At 52.5% G+C, this 21,344-nt stretch overlaps 7 protein-coding genes across 7 annotated transcripts; 6 read left to right on the top strand and 1 right to left on the bottom strand.

Moving 5' to 3' along the window:
- Positions 1-2,310: 2,310 nt before the first annotated feature.
- Positions 2,311-3,261, top strand: BDV59DRAFT_202404 (HIT family protein; the record flags this gene model as incomplete). The annotated part of the gene is made up of 6 exons (XM_073694027.1): positions 2,311-2,353; positions 2,449-2,531; positions 2,690-2,758; positions 2,929-3,021; positions 3,075-3,089; positions 3,154-3,261. 6 exons carry the CDS (start codon positions 2,311-2,313, stop codon positions 3,259-3,261), a joined length of 411 nt encoding a protein of 136 aa, XP_073547420.1.
- Positions 3,262-3,361: 100 nt separating this feature from the next.
- Positions 3,362-5,689, bottom strand: BDV59DRAFT_38029 (CRAL-TRIO domain-containing protein). Its single transcript, XM_073696297.1, has 4 exons — positions 4,361-5,689; positions 4,270-4,311; positions 4,121-4,220; positions 3,362-4,071 (listed from the first exon to the last, which is right to left on the bottom strand). Exons 1-4 carry the CDS (start codon positions 5,528-5,530, stop codon positions 3,557-3,559), a joined length of 1,827 nt encoding a protein of 608 aa, XP_073547421.1. The 5' UTR covers positions 5,531-5,689; the 3' UTR covers positions 3,362-3,556.
- A 145-nt stretch (positions 5,690-5,834) lies between these two features.
- On the top strand, positions 5,835-7,225 carry BDV59DRAFT_38125 (DASH complex subunit DAM1). Its single transcript, XM_073696298.1, has 4 exons — positions 5,835-6,426; positions 6,489-6,540; positions 6,601-6,652; positions 6,707-7,225. Exons 1-4 carry the CDS (start codon positions 6,106-6,108, stop codon positions 6,897-6,899), a joined length of 618 nt encoding a protein of 205 aa, XP_073547422.1. The 5' UTR covers positions 5,835-6,105; the 3' UTR covers positions 6,900-7,225.
- Positions 7,226-8,142: 917 nt separating this feature from the next.
- Positions 8,143-9,933, top strand: BDV59DRAFT_193535 (putative ubiquitin C-terminal hydrolase Ubp8; the record flags this gene model as incomplete). Its single annotated transcript, XM_073692245.1, has 7 exons — positions 8,143-8,194; positions 8,255-8,494; positions 8,545-8,652; positions 8,704-9,032; positions 9,085-9,510; positions 9,562-9,765; positions 9,820-9,933. The coding sequence occupies 7 exons, from the start codon at positions 8,143-8,145 to the stop codon at positions 9,931-9,933; spliced, it is 1,473 nt and encodes a 490-aa protein (XP_073547423.1).
- Positions 9,934-14,449: 4,516 nt separating this feature from the next.
- On the top strand, positions 14,450-15,568 carry BDV59DRAFT_179425 (uncharacterized protein). The gene has a single exon (XM_073689908.1). The coding sequence runs from the start codon at positions 14,495-14,497 to the stop codon at positions 15,017-15,019; it is 525 nt and encodes a 174-aa protein (XP_073547424.1). The 5' UTR covers positions 14,450-14,494; the 3' UTR covers positions 15,020-15,568.
- A 1,186-nt stretch (positions 15,569-16,754) lies between these two features.
- BDV59DRAFT_179428 (Ytp1 family protein) lies at positions 16,755-19,662 on the top strand. The gene is made up of 3 exons (XM_073689909.1): positions 16,755-17,447; positions 17,507-18,153; positions 18,214-19,662. The coding sequence occupies exons 1-3, from the start codon at positions 17,174-17,176 to the stop codon at positions 19,153-19,155; spliced, it is 1,863 nt and encodes a 620-aa protein (XP_073547425.1). The 5' UTR covers positions 16,755-17,173; the 3' UTR covers positions 19,156-19,662.
- Positions 19,663-19,962: 300 nt separating this feature from the next.
- On the top strand, positions 19,963-21,124 carry BDV59DRAFT_38319 (dienelactone hydrolase family protein). Its single transcript, XM_073696299.1, has 4 exons — positions 19,963-20,190; positions 20,285-20,613; positions 20,672-20,789; positions 20,855-21,124. The coding sequence occupies exons 1-4, from the start codon at positions 20,103-20,105 to the stop codon at positions 21,055-21,057; spliced, it is 738 nt and encodes a 245-aa protein (XP_073547426.1). The 5' UTR covers positions 19,963-20,102; the 3' UTR covers positions 21,058-21,124.
- Positions 21,125-21,344: the final 220 nt, after the last annotated feature.

Here is a 21,344-nt window from a genome sequence, read left to right on the forward strand (position 1 = left end):
GCCGGTGCACCGGATGCTCGATTCTCTTCGGATGACGGTGCAGGTGTTTCCTCTGACTGAAGAGTACTCCGATGAGACCTGGTTCACCCAGGGATTGTCTATCTCCTATATATGGAGTACACCGTGATCAATAACCACTCTATACGGCGTGAGGGGTGATATCGAAGACCACGGACTATTGTCCGCACCCGATGTCGCTTTATCATCCATTGTCCACGCGTGTTATGGCAAGGACTTATGCATACGGACTGCTACTGCCACAGCCACGCACCAGGCTCTTGCACACCTTCTTTATGGGCTCTGGAAGGGCAAGAAAAGCAAGAAAATAACACGCGAGTGGTGATCGATAATTACATCGGCAAAAAGAAAACAATAAAATCGACCACTGTGTCGATGGAAAGGTCCAAAGATTGAGGAGAGGAGTATTCTGGGCAAGCCACGGCCATCTCTGGTAAAAGGCAAGAAATGGGTTCTGAACTAGCTTGTCCCACTCCTCGGAGGACTAACCCTAATAGAACCTATAACCCCCTTTTCCTTGCCTACCGACCAGGGTTCGATTCCCCTGCTGCACCCGCATTTATTTTTCCAGACTCGTTCGTCTTCCGACTTCCACCCCCTAGTATTCATAGTATTACTAATTCTCAGTTATAATCTACCTAGGTAGATATATATACCCCTGAATCAGCCGTAATGAGAACCTGTAGTCTAACCTTGTGACTCTCATAGTCATATCTGCTATCACCCTACCTACGACGAAGAATGTTTCGAAACTCAGGTCCTTGATCCACAGTGTCCTCTGCGCAAGAAGGTAGCGATAAGATTGTTTCCTGTTCAGGGCTGGCGTCACTAACTCCGTAAGTATATACCACGGGGAAACAAGCCCTAGCCATTAGGTAGTGCTACACCGTACTACTAAGATCCAAGGCTCTTTTTAGTAGCGGGTTGATAGTAATCTGACGGCCCACAAGTTTCTACTCCAGCATCATATGGCCGCTACTGAGTGGACTCCCACTAGTGGTGGGAATGTCACTACTAGTGGATCCATAGGTTTTTCCATATACACGTTTGGAGGATGCAGGGTTGCTGAAGATATCCAGCTACATGGAGACCCTGCAGCCGGGAAATGATGGTCCCTTGGCGTTGTTGGCAGATGTTTAATTGGAAAAGGATGGAGCGACACTTGACTAGCACAATACGCGTCCCTATCAGATGCAATTACAAGTCAAACCTCTACAGCCGGGGCCTCGACCTGATATTAATTATCTGGATATAATTTTTACCCTCCCTCACTTGTGTGGGCGAAACCGTCATTTCGTCAGTCCTGCCCTTGATAGATATGTCATATTGGCGACTAGCGAACATCTTATTTCTAGTTCCCACGATCCTAGCAATATGGGAGCGATTTGAGGTGCAATGTCCTCCGCGTCAAGTCTAGAGGGGCTGCTGTTGCTCTTTGTCCCATGAGAAATGCTGGTCAGTTTATACGGCGAATCACAAATCATGGCTGAAATTTGGCGAATGCAGATAACTCTGGAAATAGTGTTCCTTTCGAAATGTAACCTGCCAATTGACCTCCATACTCTTCTAATACCACGCAGGCATTGAGGAGTTGATGCAGGACACCATGTCTCGGCTTACTTTCGTGATGGGCTTCTAAGTCTTCAGCCACTGCTTACAAGTCCACTAGGCAAGCATAAGACTAGAACACGGAGTATGAAAGATTTGGCATGTCAATCATCACGATATAGCTATGCGCCATTCGGCCACCCAGTATAGATGTGAGGCCTGAGATTCGCAACATTCTTGAAGGGTGGGAGGGCACGATTCCGTGATATTACGAAAGGCTGCCTTGGTCCAAATATCACAATTTTGACGATATTTTGTCTGGTTATCTATACGCCGAAGTAGCAATATGCTAACAAACGATAGATATACTAGTATATCTATACGAGGCGTCGCCCTCGTAAAGACCAAGTCTAGCGAGAAACGACAAGCCTTGGAATGGTGAAAAATCTGTCACTCCATGGCTGACTATATTTCTAGTTTGACCGACTAAAAGCCGTAGGAGTCATCTATACGTCTGGTTGTTATTGGCAAAGGGTGGAAAACAGTGATGGGAGGAAGCGGATAAGAGAGGTAGGTACGTACGTAGCTTGCAATGCGCTTTCCCCGACTCGTTCCGCCTTCGCCTTCCACCCCGCATTCTCACCAACAAACAAACTACCTTGCGGTGCACTCATCCTTGTTCTTCCACCTGGTCTACACAATAGCCCCCCCACTGCCCCTATCGCCTAATTGATTCTTCCCAAAATGTCCTCTTCCGCCGCGTGCATCTTCTGCAAGATCATCAAGGGTAGGAGTTCCCCCGCTTGTACCCTTGTTTGTTGGGCTACGGAGCTACCGACATTCCATCCCGCCAGCTGCAGTGCTAACCTAGGAACCCTCCAGGTGATATCCCCTGCTTCAAGCTCTTCGAGAGCGACAAGGTTCTCGCTTTCCTCGACATCCAGCCTCTGAGCCGTGGCCACGCGGTGAGTCTCCCCGCACCCGCAGAGTCTCGTTCCCCGCCAGTCACCTAGCTCTGTGTCGACCGAGACGACTCAAATCATCCGATGTCGCTCTTGACATATGCATTTCCACTATTTTCGATTGCACCAAACTAATGACGTTCGTTTCTCGACGGCAACAGCTCGTGATCCCGAAGTTCCACGGTGCCAAGTTGGTTGACATCCCGGACGACCACCTCACCGAAGTTCTGGTACGTTGCCCTGAGACGCAGGATAAGCGAAGCCCACTGTGTCGGAGCACGCAGGGTCCGGGCTTTAATACTTCCTCGCATCCCGATGAGGACCTTGCGGACGGGACTGCAGAGAGGAGCCTGTCCCCGGGACCTTGGAGGAACAGTAGCTGACGGATGGTTCCCAACAGCCTGTCGCAAAGAAGATCGCCCAGGTCACTGGTGCTGGCGACTTCAACGTCCTGCAGAACAACGGCAGCATCGCTCACCAGGTCGTTGACCATGTAAGTCGATGTCATCTCCCCATGCTCTCACTGTCTTTGCTGACGCTGAACAGGTCCATTTCCACATGGTATTTCTCCCTTTGAACCCCAACCCTCGATCCCAACACTGGAACCAATGCTGACTACCTACAGATCCCCAAGCCTAACGAGGCTGAAGGCCTCAAGATTGGATGGCCCGCCCAGGAGACGGACATGGACAAGCTCAAAGCCCTGCACGAGGAACTCAAGGCTAAGATGTAAAGTGCAGGAACGGTCGATCTGGAACCTGGCTTGAAGTATGCTAGCCATACGAAATAAAAGCATATATCTGACTACCAGCTCATTTCTTGTAGCTTCACCCTACCCTATTGAAGGAAGCATCGCAGACCAGTAGAATCATATCTTAGCATCTATCAACTATCCAATGACTCAATCATGTTCGATACAACGTATATATACACAATGACACCGATAAGCATGCCAACTCTATAAACCAATTGCCATCAAGAAAAGAAAAGCACAGAACGCAATCTAAAAAATTGGTATAACATCCCATTCACTCCGCCTTGGCAGCGCCGTTCTTGCCCTCTGCACCATTCGCGGCAGCGTTGCCGGTCTCCATGGCGTCCTTGGGGTAGAACTCAATTTTGCCGCCACCCTGGATCACATTCAGTCGATCGTACAGGGAGCGGCCACGGACGTAGGGGTCAGTCTCCCAGTATTGGACCCGCAGCTTCTCGATAAGCTCGCTTCTCTTCTCCGAGGAGGACTTCACGGCTTCCTCGTCCTTCTTCGAGGCGGCCTTGAGCCAATCGAGAGTGGCGTCCTGCATTTCATGGGCGAGCTTCTGTCTCTCCGCCACAAGTTCATCGCGCTTGGTGGAGTCCTCGATGGCCTTGTTCTCGTCAGGCTGGATCTCAACGTATTTGTATTCCCAGTTCTCTTCGCCCTCGAGCTCCTTCATAATTTGATTCTTGGGGATGAACTCCTGGAGCTCCTCATAGTTCTTGGTAAAGTGGATCTTTGACGCAACGACGGGGTCCAGCCAGCCCTTGATGATGTTCCAAATGCCTATCACGTGGTCAGAGGTCGTCTCAGAGGACAGGGTAAGAAAACTAACTGGAGAAAATCCAAGGCGCCTTATGGATCAGCACCACTCCGAGACACTCGGGGTAGTTGGCTTCGAAGCACTTGATCATGAACTTGACGGGGTGGTAATCCTACACCTGGTTAGACAATATCGTTCGATGTGTCGGACGAGGTGCATACCATGTTCGCAAGAGCAAAGTCGGTCATGTCAAAGATAATGCACTGAGTTACGTTAGCCGATCCTTCTCTCAGCTCGAACGCATACACATACGGCAGTTTCAACAGGAGGTGCCAGCATCATCCGAGCAGACTCGATGGTGTACACAGTGAACCGATCCAAGGCCTCGGTGCTCTGATCGGCAGCGCGGTGCAAGCGCACGCGAATAACGCAGATGGGACGGCCTTGCTTGTCGACACCATGGAGGAAGCTCTTGCCCATGCGCATCTGCCGCATGAAGTCCTCGCCCTTCTTCTTCTCCTTGGGGTCGGAACTTTTGGATTGCTTGACGGCCAAATGTTCGCCGTTCCGCATGATATCATCATCGATGTTCACTTCTAGCAACCGCCAGCGGATGGTAGAAATCAGCATGATCAATGCCTTCTTGACGTCCCACTTGCGCGCCCGCAGGAAACGCAGCAGCAGCGCATCCGGGTTATCCTGCTTCACCATGTTCCAGAAGGTAGTCCGGATTTCTTCGGGTTTCATGTCGACCAGCGCCTTCTGGAAGTCCTTGGTCTGTCCGAACTTGTCGTCGCCGTCGGTGATGCTGAGGGAAGCGATGCTGGAGGAGACGCCGTTGGCGGACTTGACGCTGGCGGAATCGTCCGTCTCTTCGTCATTGCTTCTGCCCCAGAGGGTGAACCGGCGCTTGGGTTGTTTCTTCTTCTCCTCGACTGGGGAGGGAGGCGCGGCGGGGGCGGCGGCGGCATCGCCGTTGGCCTCCAGGCCGTCGAGCTTAATGCCGCATACTTTGAACAACAGGATCCAGAATTCTTGCAGCTTAGCCTCCTGATCGGGCGTCAGGTTGCCCACAGTTCCGGGAGCGGCTTCGACAGGCATGGTCTTGAGGGTATCGATGACGCCGAGAAACAGAGAGTGGTCGTCTTCTTGTGGGGAAGATGGAGGAAACGAATCGAGCTGGGGATCGATCCCGGACTTCCGGTATTTATCCTGGAGCCAAGTCCCACTACCGATGAGCAGGAGAGTGAACGTGATCGTCCAGAAGGATGAAGCCTTCCTCGGTTCCTTGAGTGACGATAATGGGGAAGTGGAGAGTGGCCGCAGCGGTGGATAAGACAAAGTTAAAGTGCCTGCACGCTGACACAACGGTGGGAGGATCCGAGCCCTAGTGGGATGGATCAATCTAGACGAAGCTGATTGGTATAGAAGATCGGCCGAGGAAAGACAGAGACGGCGGGGGAGGAACGAGCAAGCATGCATGTGCAATGCCAATGCACCAAGCGAATGACAGAAAGGCGGAAAGGAGAAGAGGTAGGGGTGGGAAAGAAGGCTAGGAGGGTGGAATTGGCATGCCCCTTCGTGGATTCTTATTGCTGGGGTCTCCGAGCGCCACAGATAGACGAGACGGGACTAAAGAAATGGGGGGAAGAATGAAGATCTCTTCCCCGAAAAAGATTCAACTGGGGTTTGCGGGGAAAATTGATACCCACAAAAGCGAAAATTCGGAGAGGCGAGAGGCGAAGGAGTGCGCCGTGAACCAGTGGAAGAGGATGGGGATAGTCGGTGGTTGTTCGCCAAATGGAATCGGAGGGTCACGGGGATGGCCACTCGTCGCCTCAGGCTCGCCTACCAAAAGCGGGGGATCAACAAACCTCAAGCAAAGGAGCGCCTCCCAATAACAAATCCTCCCCCGCGGACTGTCTCATCTCGCACTCCTTACCTACTTTGTCCATCTTCGCGTGGTCCTGGGACGCCCTCCCTCTCCATTCTTCTTCCACACCCTCTCTTTGCTCTCTCCTTGACCTCGGATTTCCCTGGGTTTCCCTCCCACCATCATGGATCCTGTCTCGCGTCCCCGATCGTCATCGCGTCCCCGACCTTCTTCCCGGCCCACGACCCCTCTCAGACCCAGTTCTCGGTCGTCCTTCCGGGAGGCACATGGATACGGGGGAAATATCAGTAATGCCGGTTATACCCAGCCCGCCATCAACGCGCTAGAGCCTCAATTCGCGGAACTCGCCGACTCCATGGCCGACTTGGAGGCTAATTTCATGCACCTCCAGTTGATGCATGAGAGTCTGACGCGCTTCAGCGAGAGTTTTGCCAGTTTCCTCTATGGATTGAACATGAACGCTTTCTGTGTGGATTTTCCGGAGGTAATTCGCGATCCCCGTGGGTAACCCCCCACCCGACGCGTGCTCATCATCCTTCCATATAGGCCCCTATCCCCGAATCTTTCCGCCGAGCGAAACAAGCTGAGGCGCAAAAAGGTGTGATATTCCGGATCCCGTGCATGACAGATCACCAGTGGAACCGCTAACGTTTCGTAGAAGCCGAGGCCGAACAACTCGAATCTGCTAATGATGGCGACATGACCTTCTTGTGAGCTTAGCATCATCGGAATTTCCTCGCTTGCGCTAACGGGACTTGCCATAGGACGACTGATACCTCCTTCGTCGAACATCCCCCGAGTACCATTTCGTCGAAACCGACGTCCAAACCATCTGTCTCGTCGCGTGGGACAAGAGGAACTGGAAGCACACGCGGCACGACTCGTGGACGTTACACAACACGAGGAACGAATCGCGCGCGTCCGAGCGCCCTTCCTAGAGGTAGAGGCGTGCGGTGAATGGTGGTGGTTCTATAGAAGCCTGGCGAGTGGATTGATATCATGACAGACGATATCGCAACCTTGGTGACGTCTGTCGCGTACATATGACGCCTCGGACACCGGCGATGAATGCTTCGCATTAAGCTGTGAATACGGACTCGTGCTACAGAAGTGCGGATCCAAATCAGCCCTGGGCACCGTCTGGGACGGTGTTGCCTACCATACCGAGAGGTATGAAACGGAACTGACACGGATCATACATAGATACCGATAGTTACAACAATCAATCAAACCCGAATTTCCCTTATTCGGGGTACGCTTCAACTGTCTCGTTCTGATGGTCTACGAGGTGGTCACCCGTACGCCGGTCCAGGGGTGGGCTTTGAGCGGTCAAGAACTCACACCAGTCATCCTTGACGGGAAATCAAATCAGCATCGTAGTCAGACAATTAATTCCGTGCGATATGGATATGGATCTCCCTGGTCTATACTCCAAACTGCAAAGACACGCATAGGCGATACGTAGCGTGCTCCAGTCCTGTAAATAGAACATAAAAACCATCTCTCGTCATGAGAACAAATAGTACAATCAATCACCCTGATCGACTCTAACCACGTGGTTGGGAGCGTACGGCGTGGTTCCTCTCCTGCCAGGGCCGCTCGGATCAAATACCGTCCCGATTTCTTATCGCCGCGGAGCCGCAGTCGCCCTTGCGGAAGAAAGATCTGTCAGGCCACGCCGTCGTCCACCTCCACCGAACGTCACCCACGCAGGACTGGCTCGGTAGATTCCGACTGTTCAGATTATTCTACCCCTCCCCAGCACCGTTGTTCATTCTTTATTGGGTACGGTGTCATCCCGCCGTCGCTGGCTTCTCGTTGGTTCCTGATCGCAAAGGCAGAGAGCGTGCTCGGGACCGGTCCGACTGTGGGAACACCAAGGACAACCGCGGAGGACGCTGGAGCTCCCGCATTTCTTCCATCACTGCTGTCCCACCGCGGTCGAAGGCTGGTATCACCCGCTTGATCGGTACTGGTCGTGCCCTTCGCAGCTGGTTATTCCACTCCTTGTCAATTGAGAGGCTGGCCTCCAATCCACACAATGCGCAACTGAGCCATTCCGGGCGTCCATGACAGTATATCTGATCGACCTGCTCCCTTCTTCAACCCAGTGAACCACGCGGTCTGATTGTCCTTCCGGCCTGACGGAGGGCTTCATTCCTTTCTCGGCTAGTCCCTGCCCTTTGCGTCTATCCTCGACATGGCCAGCGTAGCGTCAGTGTCGCTTCTTTCCGAAGCCGAGTTTGGTTGTGGTAGGTGGCCATCATGACATCTTCACCATGCTCATCCTTCTGGAGACTGATTGCAATAAGAACATCTTGCTATTCAGCTGAGAAACGGGGGAGGCGCCGCGGACCAGTTCAAGACCTCCTTCATTAAGGCACACAATTCGCTGGCCCCGAACCCCAGGTCCGCAGAGGCCCTCTCCAAACAGAATGCGGGGTTTCGAATTGCGGATATCCTCAAGCCCAAGTATGCGTGCTTGACTTGCTTGGAGTCGTTCTTGAATCGCGACCGCAAAGCCCATACAGACAAGACCGGACACCAGTTTTGTAAGTCGAATGAGTTCCGGGCATACCAGGCTCTATCCTAATCGTCCCAGTCATGGAATCAAGAAGCCGAACGCTTTTTTGCCAGGGGTGTGCGGACTTTGTTTACGACCACGGTCTAGAAAGAGTGCGCTCGTCGACATCGGAAAGTGCACTGAAAGGTCTGATAGTCCCCCTTAACGTCGCTCGGCGAGCAGCCTAACCCATTGCAGTTGCCCGAAAGCGTCGGTTCAGCGAGAGCTCGCACGACGAGCTATATATCCGGAGCAATGCCAACAAACGTGCCTGTGCAAAACAAGGCGTCCGCGGATTGTTCAATCTTGGCCAAACCTGCTACCTAAACGTCATCCTTCAGACGCTCCTCCATGACCCCATTCTCAACACATATTTCCTGGGAAATGGTCACCAGCAGCACGATTGCACCGTGCCAGATTGCATAGGCTGCGCCATGTCGGAAGCCTTCGCTGACTTCAATAGTAGCGACAAGGCAGAAGGCTTTGCCGCTCTCAGCCTTCTCCTGGCCTCTTGGCGTGCAAGCCCGGTAGGTGACCGTGTGCAAGAAGTTGTTGCGTATTGTCCCTAACTTGATTCAGACATTGGCGGGGTACCAACAGCAAGATGCCCATGAGTACTACCAGTTCCTTGTTGACAAGCTCCATGCGAGCACCGATGAGCATGAAGAGAGTCACGACAAGAGCTGTCCTTGCTTCTTCCACAAGACGTTCTATGGCAAATTAAGGAGCAGCGTTACCTGCGATAAATGCGGCAACGTCACCCGCACAGACGATCCGATGATTGACTTGAGTCTAGACGTGCAGGTGCAGGCGAAGAAGCGCGCAATGGGCGGCGGCGGACCATCAGCGCCACCCACACTGAGCGGATGCCTCGATAGTTTCACGTCTTCGGAGAAGCTCATGGCGGGTGTCTACAATTGCAGTGGATGTGGCGGAACGCCGCAGAAGGCAACCAAACAGCTGCGAATCAAGAAATTGCCGGCAATTCTTTGTATGCAGTTAAAGGTAGGTCCTGTGCTCTCGCGTTGGCGAGTTGCGTGCTGATGCCTGTCTTAGCGCTACGAACATACCTTCTCGGTCTCTGAGAAGCTGGAAGGCAGGATCGACTTCCCCTTATCCATCAACATGCTTCCATACACCACGAATCCGCACTCTAACGTCGACAAATCCCGGTACATATATGACCTGTCGTCCGCTGTAGTGCACAAGGGGAAGCTGGATGCGGGTCATTATTATGTATACTGCCGACAAGGCGACCAGGTTGGTTTATTGTGGATGTGTTGAACGAGTCCAGTCAAGACTAACATATCGTAGTGGGTGCTCTTCAATGATGACCAAGTCACAGCGGTGACAGAGTCTGAAGTGCTTAACGCGGATGCCTATTTGCTATTTTATAACCTCCGATCCTTGGCCGGCGCTCCTAAGTAGCCAGTCTGCTGGTGGAAAATGGGTGGGTTACGGCGTATCACTACTTGTGTTTTGCTTTCATCGCATCATGAGCGACCAGGAGTCTTCGCTTTGCTTTGCTTTCCGCTTGGGGCCTTGGAGTCACTTCAATGGCACCTATCCATAGAGACGGATGTGTTGCTATATTTGTCTGGTTTAGACATATACATATAACCTTGGGTGCTTTGAGTCGTTGATCTACGTCTAGTGCGATTTACTGTCCATAGGTAGATACCACCATCCTAGTAGTCAATTACGTTCTGGCACCAAGGCGACAACCCACGGCCTCCGAGATCAAGAGCAATGGCATGAGCACTTCCAGCCGCCATGCAACAATTCCCGACTCTCGCAGCTCCAGTGCCCGAATACCCTCTGACGCAGCCAACCTCGGAGCCGTATGCGCACGCCGCAGATGCAAGCGCGGGGAAGGGACAAGAAAGGTCTTAAGATGTCTTCATTTCAATCCAGGTTGTGAATTGGAAGGAGATAAAGAAAAAGGTTTCGACATGACACCTTGCGAGTATTGTCAACACCGGGATCCGAGCATCACGTTCCCCATCCTCTTCAAATTCCTCCTTTTTCCATAATCCTCCAACACCTTTTATTGAACCCCCCGGTGCGGGAAACACAAGCAAATCAATCATCGGGTTTTCCTCCAGAGGGCGTTTGGTACCGAGCGCCGAGCACGTAACGAATCATCGTGAACAGGAAATGGAATCGAGAGGGATTAATTTAGCGGAACTAGATAACGCGAACAGCCATGGTCAGCTATCGTCTTCCTCGGCGCGGCCTACCCATGTCCTCCCAGGCGGAGCGAGCGAGCGGTATCCGTCGGCGCAGTGTAGGGCCGGGGCGGGCCATGGGCAATCCGCGACAATCGTGCAAGTAAACCCACCTTGTAGAAACCAATGTCCTGGGACTTCTCGCGGAAGCACTGACGGCAGATGTTCATCTGTAGAAAGACCCCTCCATCAGTTATACGGTTCCCAACCGGAGCAATCGCATTTTCCAAAGACTCGCTAGGAGGATATCCATACCCCGTACTTGCGGATCAGACCGGCGCGGTGGGAGCAGACACGGCTATATCGGACGAACAAGTCAATATCACCTCACATCACATCACGAAATTCCAGTCGAGAGGGAAAAAAAAAAAGTAAAAGCCACAATCATGTCGAATCGAGCGCTTTCATCCGGGGGAGAAGAGAGAGGAATCGTCATACCAGCTGCGGGAGCCCTTGCCGTACCTATCTCGATCGTTAGCATCTTCAACTCAAAGCCGATATATCCACCGGGGATAAAGGTAAAGGGAATCCGTACTTGCGAGGACGGCTGTACCAAACAGACTCGTGAGTCATCTTGAATTTATCGGAGGTGAGGAGAACCGGGGATGTTGACGGTGTTTGGGCTGGCGGGTTGTCGTCGTCGTCGTCGCGGGAGGTTTGAACTGGCGAGCGAACGAAATGGTTTAGGGTTGCAAAATCGCGTTGTGTGCTTTCCTCAGCGAAGCTAAACCCTTTCGGGTGGGTTGGGGCTGTCTCGCCGCAAGGTCATGTGATGTGCCCCGGTTTTTGGCGATCGGCGGGATTATGTTTGACCGTGTTCCGGTATATCCTGGGCATGCACTATCCCGTTTTGGGGGTCATCAGTACGGTTCTTCGGTGGGAGTCCATGAGATACTAGATATCTCCTCGTCGGTATGGATACTTCGTGTAATTGTCGCAATTGGATCGGGCTATATGACAGAAACCATTGGGAAAGGCCATTTGGCACCTTAAACGTCCTGAAAATGCCGTCTTCGTCGAATATAAAAGGATGGTCCACTCTGTCAAGGCCTTATCCGGGCGAGACGTTGAGACTCTATGATGGGTCAAGGTGATGGGAGCAGATGATCGTTGTTCCATTGGAACTACGAAAGGGGTCTAGCTATCTACATCCTTTCACGTGACACACTCTCTGGGAGTATACATCCAGATATTCGGAACCACATTAACTCTTTCCTTTCATTATGAGTCTCTGCGCTGATAGAAACGTATACAAAAAGGATTACGAGGTTAAATGGCTTTCCTAAAGAAATATCCTATCGGCGCCGGGTACATCTCGCCAATGTTGCCTGAAAGATACTATTGAGTCCCAGTTCCTTGCTATTGGGTTCCAGCTGATCTGCCACCCATGTGCAAACGATTATCGAGACCGCGGTTTCCATTGGCTTTGTAGCGTAATCACATACGCTGATGAAAATCCAGGAAGCGATAGCTTTGTACACAGCACTAGTGACTATTGTGGACGACCTTGCCGGCGACACGATCCCAGAACTCAGGTCATTCTGGGTCAAATAATCTGGGGAAGTTCTGGGCTCCCGAAACAGCGGAATATCTCTGGAGCAAAACAGGAGACAGCGTATGCTGCGCCCAATTTATGTTCCCAGAGGAGCAGCTCCCCGAGAGGCGATATTTGGAGAGCTACCTGCCCGCGATCCCCTACTTGGCTCAGTACACGGACTAGGCGAATGATCTAATCGCATTCTATAAGGAAGAGCTGGTTCGTGAGCGCAAAATCTCCACACATATCTATGCCAGGTGCCATTCGATTTCACTGCTGGATGTTCTAAGAGAAACGGCTGAAAGATTACAGGACGTGTATCAGAAGCCTGTCACCATTTTGTCTAAAGATAATGACAAGAGACTCCTAGCCGCGGGGATGAGCTATCTCCATGAGTTTGTGGCGTTTCACTTCCGGGCGCCTCGTTACCGCCTTGAAATTCTGAATATACCGGCGATGACAGAGTGCATGGCATTTTCTTACTGGGGACATTCAAAAGTTGCTAATCGCGATAACTGATTCCACGAGAGCTCTGCCGGTCCTGTGACTGTGATTTGATCGGTTAGAAGTATGGCCACGTGTTTGTTAAAGATAAATCGTATGTTTGAGATAGTGCATTGAGAAATTGTCGCAGTCATCAAGCTGTAGCAGGCTGGCTGTGCGTTGATTGGTACAGCTTACTCTACTCTACCTAACCGAACCGATGGGAGGGACAACACATGGAGCCCCGGATGCATCAAAAAGATCTAAGAAGCAAGTTTTACTCTCGGTACGAAGCGAATTCCAAAGTCGATTGGTAATCACAGCGCTTGCATTAGAAATAGGGCGCTATTTCAGCTCCCGCCTGTAGCTGGAAGCTTCTATGCAACATGAGCTTATCACAGGGATCTTTAAACGTAGCCGAATCCTGCGCCCATCAGCATGCGTCTGATTGGGAGAAACCACAGGAATTAGTCACAATTAATGATGGATGGCTTATGCTCGAAAGTTAGGCATCAGCAGGGCGTGTCTGGAGATTTGGTCGAACCCGTTACAGGGGAAGGATCATCAGCAAAACCAGTTTGACAGAAATAGTTCGATACCTAAGAGGACGGCGTACAAGGGTTTCCGTCGTAATTTCCTCTGAATTTTACATCCGAGTCCCGATGGACAGGTACGTATTCGCTTCGAGCCATCAGCGGGATTACCCGCCCCAGAGGGACCCTGGCGTGGCACCAAATTGCAGCAGCAAACATGAGCCAGACCGCCGATTGAGGAGAGGGCAATTGGGCCGTGTGATTGGGCGGGGGATATTGGCGACGTCGGAGATTGGCCTTGTCCGTGAGCTGCAGTCCGCGTGCCGAATTTCCGACGCGAAGATTACCACGACGGGTAACCTCACGATCTTTCGGCTTCCCCTTCTTGGCCCAGTGACAACTGCTAGTGAGTGATTATTTCCGGGGAGGGGGCCTTGACTAGCGTCGGTGGCCGGTGCAGACTGCTGTCATGGTCGGGGGTTATGCACATTACTGCGCAGTCCTCCGGACGGATGTTGTTGGTTACACGGTTGAAACGGGCCATTGTCTGATCGTTGATGTTCCCTTTCCGCTTAATAATTGGATAGGTTAAGGCCCGTCCTTCTGGGATAGAAGCCAGGACGCTGTGCCATAAAGAGAAGGACAGAATAAGATCCCCGAATGTTCCGAGTGTCCACTGGGCCAAGCATTGAAGCTAGTTCCACCGCTCCAGGCACCTTCAGAGCGGAATGGCCTTTTCTTTGGAATCGGGAGGAACAGGAATGTTTGCGAGAACCGGATTACAATAGAGTTAGTTGGTCGACTGAGGGCACTATGCCCGATTTCTTGGGCGATGGGATGGATCATGCGCTCAGAAGTGGATCCACTGCACGGATATATGCCGTAGCAGTTCAAAGGGCATCAGACAATCGCACTCTATTAGTAACTAAAGTACAGAGTACGTTGGACTGTCGGCGTCATCATCCTTGCGATCTGAAACAATCTAGACAACGATGCGATAGATTAATAATGATGACAATAAGGACTGGTCGGCGTCATCAAAGTTTGCAGGAAGGCTGTGATGAGTCATAGGTGCTCCAGCAGAAATGGGAAGCGGCTCAGCATAGAACCTGAAGAGTGGATTTAGAGGGATAAAAAAAAAATAATAATAATAATAAAATCTGACGTCTAATTGAGCGAAGCTGCTAGAAACAGGAAATGCACAGCAAATGATATCCGCAACGGGTCGTGTTCCCACAGCATCAAGTGCGTGGAGGGAATCAGCATCCGGTCGACGTCCCGAAGTCCACCACCGTTATGCGCTCTGGGTGTTCATACGGAACAGCGCGGATGCAGGTAATTCCTGGATCCGTGATGGCCAGCCAGTTATGCCAAGCCAGGATCGTCGGTCAGGTTGTCAGATGAGAAGAAAATGCATTAAAAAAAATCCTTCGACTAGTTCCAGCACGGGTCACAGGGCTGGAAGGGAAATAATCATGTCAATCTGGGCAATCCAACGTGCAGGCCCGCTCGGTGGGTCGGCCTTCCGAGTATTGCTGGCGGTCCCAACCCGTATTTCAGTTTATCAGCGACCTCCAGTGTCATTGGTGTGCCGAGCGTATGGCGTCCGCTGTGAGGTCGAGTCAGACCTTGGCCCAGCCACATCACGGGTCATCATCCTCCATGGTTCTGAGAGAATCCCGATTCATGTCGGGCGGGAGGTGACACGAGAAGAGTACGATGTAGCGGGGTGATGCATCTCCTCCCGAAAGGGACTCATTGCATGACTGTCTGGCTTCCCTCATACTCTGTAATTTGTGTGACGCCTGACCCGCTGAGAGAGCCATATCATGCTACACTACTACTGGCACCGGGCGGGGAACCAACCGGGAGATCACCCTACCCGACGTTATTGGCAGAGATTCGAGCACCGTTGCTGGCTGGAGGAGAAAGTTTCCTACCAAGTCAGGCCATCGGAACAGTTGCGAGGGAGACCAGAGGAGGAGGACGCGAGGGCATGATTGGGCGTGCAGGGTTGATTGATCTACATGCAGAAAGAGGGGTACATGGCTTCTCCTCGTCCCATCTCGACTAGCGAGCAACTCGCTTGTTCGACTACTGCAGTAGCGATGGTCGCGACCGTGCAGAATCCGCGAGCGGTGTAGTGACTAGTAAGCTTGAGTTGACGTACAGGGTCGTGTTGGATATCTTAGCATCTATACGCGGGATGGGGTTACCCTACGAGGTGGAAGGCCTAAGGATATTACCCTGTACGTTAGGACGAAGGCCATCTATCTCCATCCCCAGAGAATCAAATGACCCCACCGATTTGATATGCAAGGGGATGGACTGTATCACACTGCTCGATGCTCGTAATACCCCCAATACCCAGTCTTGGTGGTCATGCAAGCGACCACCCTTTCGACACATCCCGTCCCCAGATGCGCCGATACCCTTCCCAAGGTCCTACCCGATAGCGGTAGGTAAGGATCTTCGGGAAGATCGATACCTGCCCAGATAGGCATTTCGTCCCGCGGGGGGCGGGTTAGTTTAATTCTGCCTACGCGGTACATTGGGTTATAGTTTTCATCTCCCACGCGGTCGCGGAGATGCGGTCTGTTGCGACAGGGAGATTTCGGGGAATAAGGTGGAACGTCCACTGTCAGACACGCATCGCAGAGGATCAGCAGCAAATCATTAGGGTTAAGCTATAAACTCTGAAATGGTGGACGAGGTGAAGGAGAGAGAGGAATGGGATCGCGGAATGAAGAATATGGTGTCGTACAGATAGGCACCTGAACAATCGTGCCTAAGTGGTAGCGCTGAGGCTAGTGGGCGCACTAGTAGGACAGTACCTTGGAATGAAGTCATCTCCCACGGCACAGTTAACCCGCTCGGACTCTGGCAGGGAGTAACTTTCCGGTGGCTCCGAACTTCCGAGAGCTGCCAAGTCGAGGATGCTGCCTGTTTGGATGGACGAATCGATCAAGATGTTGTGGGAGGATTAATCTTCTGTATTAATTAGCCAACATAATATACGAATGGAGGAGATCGACAGGATATTTTTTAGGAAGGGTACTTTGTCATACGGATATACGGAGTACGCAGTAAAGTATCTCGAAAATGAGACCAGACCCAATGAAGTTCCAGGTTGGTCCATGACTTTTTTTTTTTTTTCACCCTAAATCATCATGACGATACCGCTGGCATGACGATGAGATCTGTTCCTGACTCTTGTCGTCACTGAGACCAATCCGCCATGATGGGTATGATGGGTAACTGAAATACCTTAAAATATAATCATGATCATAACTATAGTAAAATATTAAAATAAAATATCTGGACTGAACGCTAGCGTGGATGTGTCCGAAAAGTGGAGTGTTCGGCACACGGAGCTTGGGAGGAGCTTTCAGCCTTTGTTTCCACGGCCCTCTCGGCGTTGTTGGATCCTATCCCCGCCTGCTCCGAAGAAAAAAAGCTCCAGCGCTGGCATAGAGGGAATCATTAAAAAGACGGGCGCGACCCCTTCCTCCAACTTTTCTGTCATTTTCCCTCCCTTACATTATCCCCCGTCCTGTCTACGTTGGCTGGTTGGAATCCTCCTCTATCCCTGATCTTCCCCCCCCCCCCCTCCCATACTTCAGCCCTATCAACTTCCTTAGCGTCTCTCTTCCCCCCTCTCTCCCAACTCAACTGCGCGCTCTCCCAGAAAAGATAAAAGAACCTTCCCCTGCGGTTGAGAAAGCCTAGTATTCTTAGTCACGAGTCACGTCATAGTCTTCGCCGCGGTCATTTGTCGAGGGTGGCGGTCGTTCGCGGATAGTTTTCATCTTTTCGCTTTGCCTCACCCCCTCCCGGCTTAATTTCTAATCCAATATACCCATCGTCGACCGAGACACGGTTTGTCCATGTGGTACAAAGCGACCCGCGCCGCATTCGCGGCCGCTTTTCTCCTGGCGTCCGTCGCCAACGCTCTTCCTCATGGCGATGACGAATCCATGGAAATGGGCGGTATGGACATGGGTGACATGGACATGCACGCTTCTCAACCGGAGCCAGAGTCGAACCCGGAAACCAGCGACGATTCACCAATGAGTTATTTCGCATACGGGAAACACTCTGGGACTATCATGGCCCACATCGCATTGATGGTTCTCGCCTGGTGTTTCGTCCTTCCCGTCGGTAAGCTTCCCGTAGTTCTGGCCGGTCTGACGCGGATCGCGGATTAACGACCTTTCTAGCTGTCATGTTCAGCGTTGCACGGTCCCGGTACGCGCTGCCGTCGCAGTTCCTGTTTCTGGTGGTCAACGCCTTTGGCTTGCTCGTCGGCATCATCTACAACAGCCAGACCCCCGATCTCTACGAGAACAACGCCCACCACAAGATCGGATGGATCGCCACCTGGATCATCAGCGCGCAGGTCGTCATGGCTCTGATCTTTGCCTATGCCGGCCGAGGCGAATCGGACAGCAGCTCATACGAACGCGCCGCCTTCCTTCCGGTGTCGACGGACGAGATGGCCGAAACCCCGACTTATCCCGCCGGAATCCGTCACGAGTACCGTTGGTCGCGGGACAGTGGTCAGGGCACGGAGAGAAACACCGCCTCGCTCCATAGCCGTCCTGGATCCCCGTCTTGCTCCTCGCCCTCCGAGGAATATGATAGCTTTCACAAGCCCGAAGAGGAGATCTTCGAGAAGCCCGTCGAGCGTCGCGGCTGGCTGCAGAGTACCTTCGTCGACCGCTTCTTGGCGAACCGTGTTCCTCGCCTGGTCTCCAGTCGCTTTCTCCGCATCCTCCATGCCATTTACCTTGTCATCGACCGGATTATCCTCCCGTTTGGCTTCGTTTCGATTGCCACCGGTGCTGTGACTTATGGCGGCATTATGGTACGTTCCCCCCTCCCTTATACCTCGCAACGGCAGTAACTAACGTATACTGCGCCACAGAGAGCGAATGAGGTGTTCAACGGTCTTGCGCACTTTATCAAGGGTGGTATCTTTTTCTGGTACGGTCTGTTGACTCTGGGCCGGTTCATGGGCTGCTGGGCCGATCTCGGGTGGGCATGGAACATCAAGCCCTCGAGCACGATCGTCGGAACGTGGAAGTCCAAGATCCCCTCTGGAGAATTTACCGAATCGTTCGTCATCTTCCTGTACGGTGTCACCAACGTCTTCCTCGAGCACCTGGCTGGTTGGGGCGGTGCCTGGTCCGCAACGGACTTGGAGCATGTGTCGATCTCGATCATGTTCTTTGGTGGTGGCCTCTGCGGTATGCTGGTGGAGTCGAAGCGGGTCAAGAGCTGGCTGAACAGCACGATCTTGCGGAATCCCTCCCACGGGTCGCATGCCCAATCCGACAGCGCGTGGGAGATCCCTGATACCCAGGGCGTGTCCCTCAACCCGATGCCCGCGCTGATCATCCTTCTCCTGGGTATGATGATGGGCTCACACCACCAGGACAGTATGGTGTCTACGATGATCCACAAGCAGTGGGGCAACATGTTTGTCGGATTTGCGCTGGCTCGGGGCGCGACGTATATTCTGTTGTATATCAAGCCGCCGACTTCCTATTTGCCGTCTCGCCCTCCCACCGAGATCATTGCGTCTTTCTGCCTGATCGCGGGTGGTTTGGTCTTCATGCTGAGTGTAAGTTGGGTCCGAAGGGCTCAGAGGAGCGTCGCTAATGTGTCTCGTTCTAGACTCGTAATGTGGTCGAGACGATCGAGTACTATGATCTCGATGCCATGTTCACCTTCACTGTCAGCATGGGCTTTACCGCCTTTATCATGGCGTTGGAGATCCTCGCTGTCGCCCTCAAGGCCTGGGCTGTCAAGAAGGAGTCTCGGCCTCCGCTGCCAGCTTACCAGTTCCCTGCTTAGGCCTGTCTGAGTTGGCCAGTGGAGCGATTCCCCTTCTGACCGGGATCTCGATCTCTGTCTCGATGACGGGGGAGTCCGGTGCAACTCGGATGAAACCCACCAAAGAGTAAAAAAGAAAAAGCATAGAGGTCAACCTCTGTTTCCTTATTGTTCATTATCGTTTTATACCCCCTAAACTATTTGCTGTTTGCCTGGAATGTGTCGACCTCCAGGCCTTATGAGCGACGACACATTCTTGGCTTTTTGGTCTACTTATGTTACTGAGTGATGCGTCCTTACGTGATTAATGAGTGATATCCCCGGTCATGGATGGCTTAATGAGGAGGACGGGGCTGACGAACTGGTGGATATCTGTGATTTTTTGCATATACTGGGTGGGCTGGGAATCTATCGATGTTCATAGTTATCTGGTGACGTGATATCGAATAGCTCTAGCCTGCATAATGACATTATTGAAGATGACCCGAAAGCTCTATAGCACACCGGATTTAAGCATAAACGCCGTCCGAAAGCGGAGAACTGTGGCGGTCGGCAGATTATGTTGGGGCACAAGTTTAAGCCGGGTGGACCATCGCAGCCACATGCGTCAATCTCCCACGAGCTGCATCTCCGAAGCTTCAATTGACATCTGGTATGTCCTGACCCTGTGCGCTCGGCTACACGACGGAGAATGGTGACATCCTCGGCAGGTTCTGCGGAGAGACAACCACTCCTGAAACGAGAATTGCAGTACGCCGTTGTACTAGAGTACCTACTCTACAACGCTTAGTGATCATTAGTCGAGGGGGGCGAAAGTGGGGAGCAGGTGGAATGAACGGCCGGCATGTCGGTTGCGATGGGTTTTAAAAGAGGGGCAACCATCCCCTCCTCTTCTAAAATAATATCCTACTACCTCCAACTCTCTCTCTCCTTTGCCCTTCCTCTCCTCAGTTCATCCCTTGTTATATTATCTAGAACATGGCGTCCAACCCCCCCGGAGCTTGCTGTGCCTCTGGCTTCAAGCATGAAGGCACCCCCGTCGGCGAGCTGAAGAACGTCGGTGGCGGTAAGTAATAATAACCTTCCTGCCCAACATACCCAGATCTTCAGGGGTAGAGAGAGAGTCATTGGTGCTAACAAGACACCCCTGTCCGCTATAGTCAACACCTACGTCGTCTACCCCAAGGACAACAAGACCCCCGAGAAGGCCGTCATCATCCTGAGCGACATCTTCGGTGTTTACGTCAACGCTCAGCTGCTCGCCGATGAGTTCGCTGCCAATGGCTACCTCTGTGTTCTGCCCGACCTCTTCCAGGGCGACCCCATCAGCCTCGCCGACATGGAGTCCGGCAAGGCCGACCTGCCCGCCTGGCTCCCCAAGCACGGCACCGCCCAAGTCGACCCCGTCGTCGAGTCCACCATCAAGTACGTCCGCGAGGAGCTGGGCGCCAAGAGAGTCGCCGGTGTTGGCTACTGCTTCGGTGGCAAGGTGAGTTGGGATTTCGTGTCGCAACCTTTGTGTTTTCGCTAACGGCGTTTAAAAACAGTACGTCTGCCGCTACCTGAAGAACGGCCAGCTTGACGTCGGCTACACCGCCCACCCCTCCTTCGTTACCAAGGAGGAGCTGGGCGCCATCACTGGTCCCCTGTCCATCGCTGCCTCTGGTAAGTCCACCCGTCGCTTTCACCCGAGACAGAGCGCCCGACTGACCACCATGTGTCCGCTGCAGAGATCGACCAGATCTTCACCACCCAGCTCCGTCACGAGTCCGAGGAGATCCTCATCAAGACCGGCCAGCCCTGGCAGATCAACCTCTTCAGCGGTGTCACCCACGGCTTCGCTGTTCGCGCTGACCTGAGCAACAAGCACTTCAAGTTCTGCAAGGAGCAGGCCTTCTGCCAGGCTGTCGTGTGGTTCAACCAGTACCTGTAAATGGCTCCGATTAACTAGTAGTCGGTAATATTGGACACGAGAAATGATATAGCCCTTTATACTTTATGATTTGTAGCCGTGGCACTATACACCACTATTCGTAGAATATACTGTGTTGTGATAAGGCTTATCGTACACGTGACGCATGATCCGCGTGCCTGAGGCCCGCCGGGAGAACAGGTAAGCATCACGAAGACCCCGAGCGACGCCCGACTCACCCTGCTGCCATCGCGTCTCATACTCCACGAGGTGCAGCCGCAGGTCGTGGCTGTTCGGTTTCTGTCTTC

Source organism: Aspergillus ambiguus (assembly GCF_047715705.1).
Source record: "Aspergillus ambiguus strain CBS 117.58 unplaced genomic scaffold BDV59scaffold_18, whole genome shotgun sequence".
Taxonomy (NCBI): Eukaryota; Fungi; Ascomycota; class Eurotiomycetes; order Eurotiales; family Aspergillaceae; genus Aspergillus; species Aspergillus ambiguus.

Coding starts and splice junctions, on each gene's coding strand:
- BDV59DRAFT_38319 (XM_073696299.1), top strand. CDS start 20,103: ATGGCGTCCAACCCCCCCGGAGCTTGCTGTGCCTCTGGCTTCAAGCAT. Junction 20,614..20,671: donor GCTACTGCTTCGGTGGCAAG/GTGAGTTGGGAT, acceptor GTTTAAAAACAG/TACGTCTGCCGCTACCTGAA. Junction 20,790..20,854: donor CCTGTCCATCGCTGCCTCTG/GTAAGTCCACCC, acceptor TGTCCGCTGCAG/AGATCGACCAGATCTTCACC.
- BDV59DRAFT_38125 (XM_073696298.1), top strand. CDS start 6,106: ATGGATCCTGTCTCGCGTCCCCGATCGTCATCGCGTCCCCGACCTTCT. Junction 6,427..6,488: donor TCTGTGTGGATTTTCCGGAG/GTAATTCGCGAT, acceptor CCTTCCATATAG/GCCCCTATCCCCGAATCTTT. Junction 6,541..6,600: donor ACAAGCTGAGGCGCAAAAAG/GTGTGATATTCC, acceptor AACGTTTCGTAG/AAGCCGAGGCCGAACAACTC.
- BDV59DRAFT_38029 (XM_073696297.1), bottom strand. CDS start 5,530: ATGCATGCTTGCTCGTTCCTCCCCCGCCGTCTCTGTCTTTCCTCGGCC. Junction 4,312..4,360: donor CACCTCCTGTTGAAACTGCC/GTATGTGTATGC, acceptor AACGTAACTCAG/TGCATTATCTTTGACATGAC. Junction 4,072..4,120: donor GGCGCCTTGGATTTTCTCCA/GTTAGTTTTCTT, acceptor ACCACGTGATAG/GCATTTGGAACATCATCAAG.
- BDV59DRAFT_179428 (XM_073689909.1), top strand. CDS start 17,174: ATGTGGTACAAAGCGACCCGCGCCGCATTCGCGGCCGCTTTTCTCCTG. Junction 17,448..17,506: donor GTGTTTCGTCCTTCCCGTCG/GTAAGCTTCCCG, acceptor CGACCTTTCTAG/CTGTCATGTTCAGCGTTGCA. Junction 18,154..18,213: donor TGACTTATGGCGGCATTATG/GTACGTTCCCCC, acceptor ACTGCGCCACAG/AGAGCGAATGAGGTGTTCAA.
- BDV59DRAFT_179425 (XM_073689908.1), top strand. CDS start 14,495: ATGATATCCGCAACGGGTCGTGTTCCCACAGCATCAAGTGCGTGGAGG.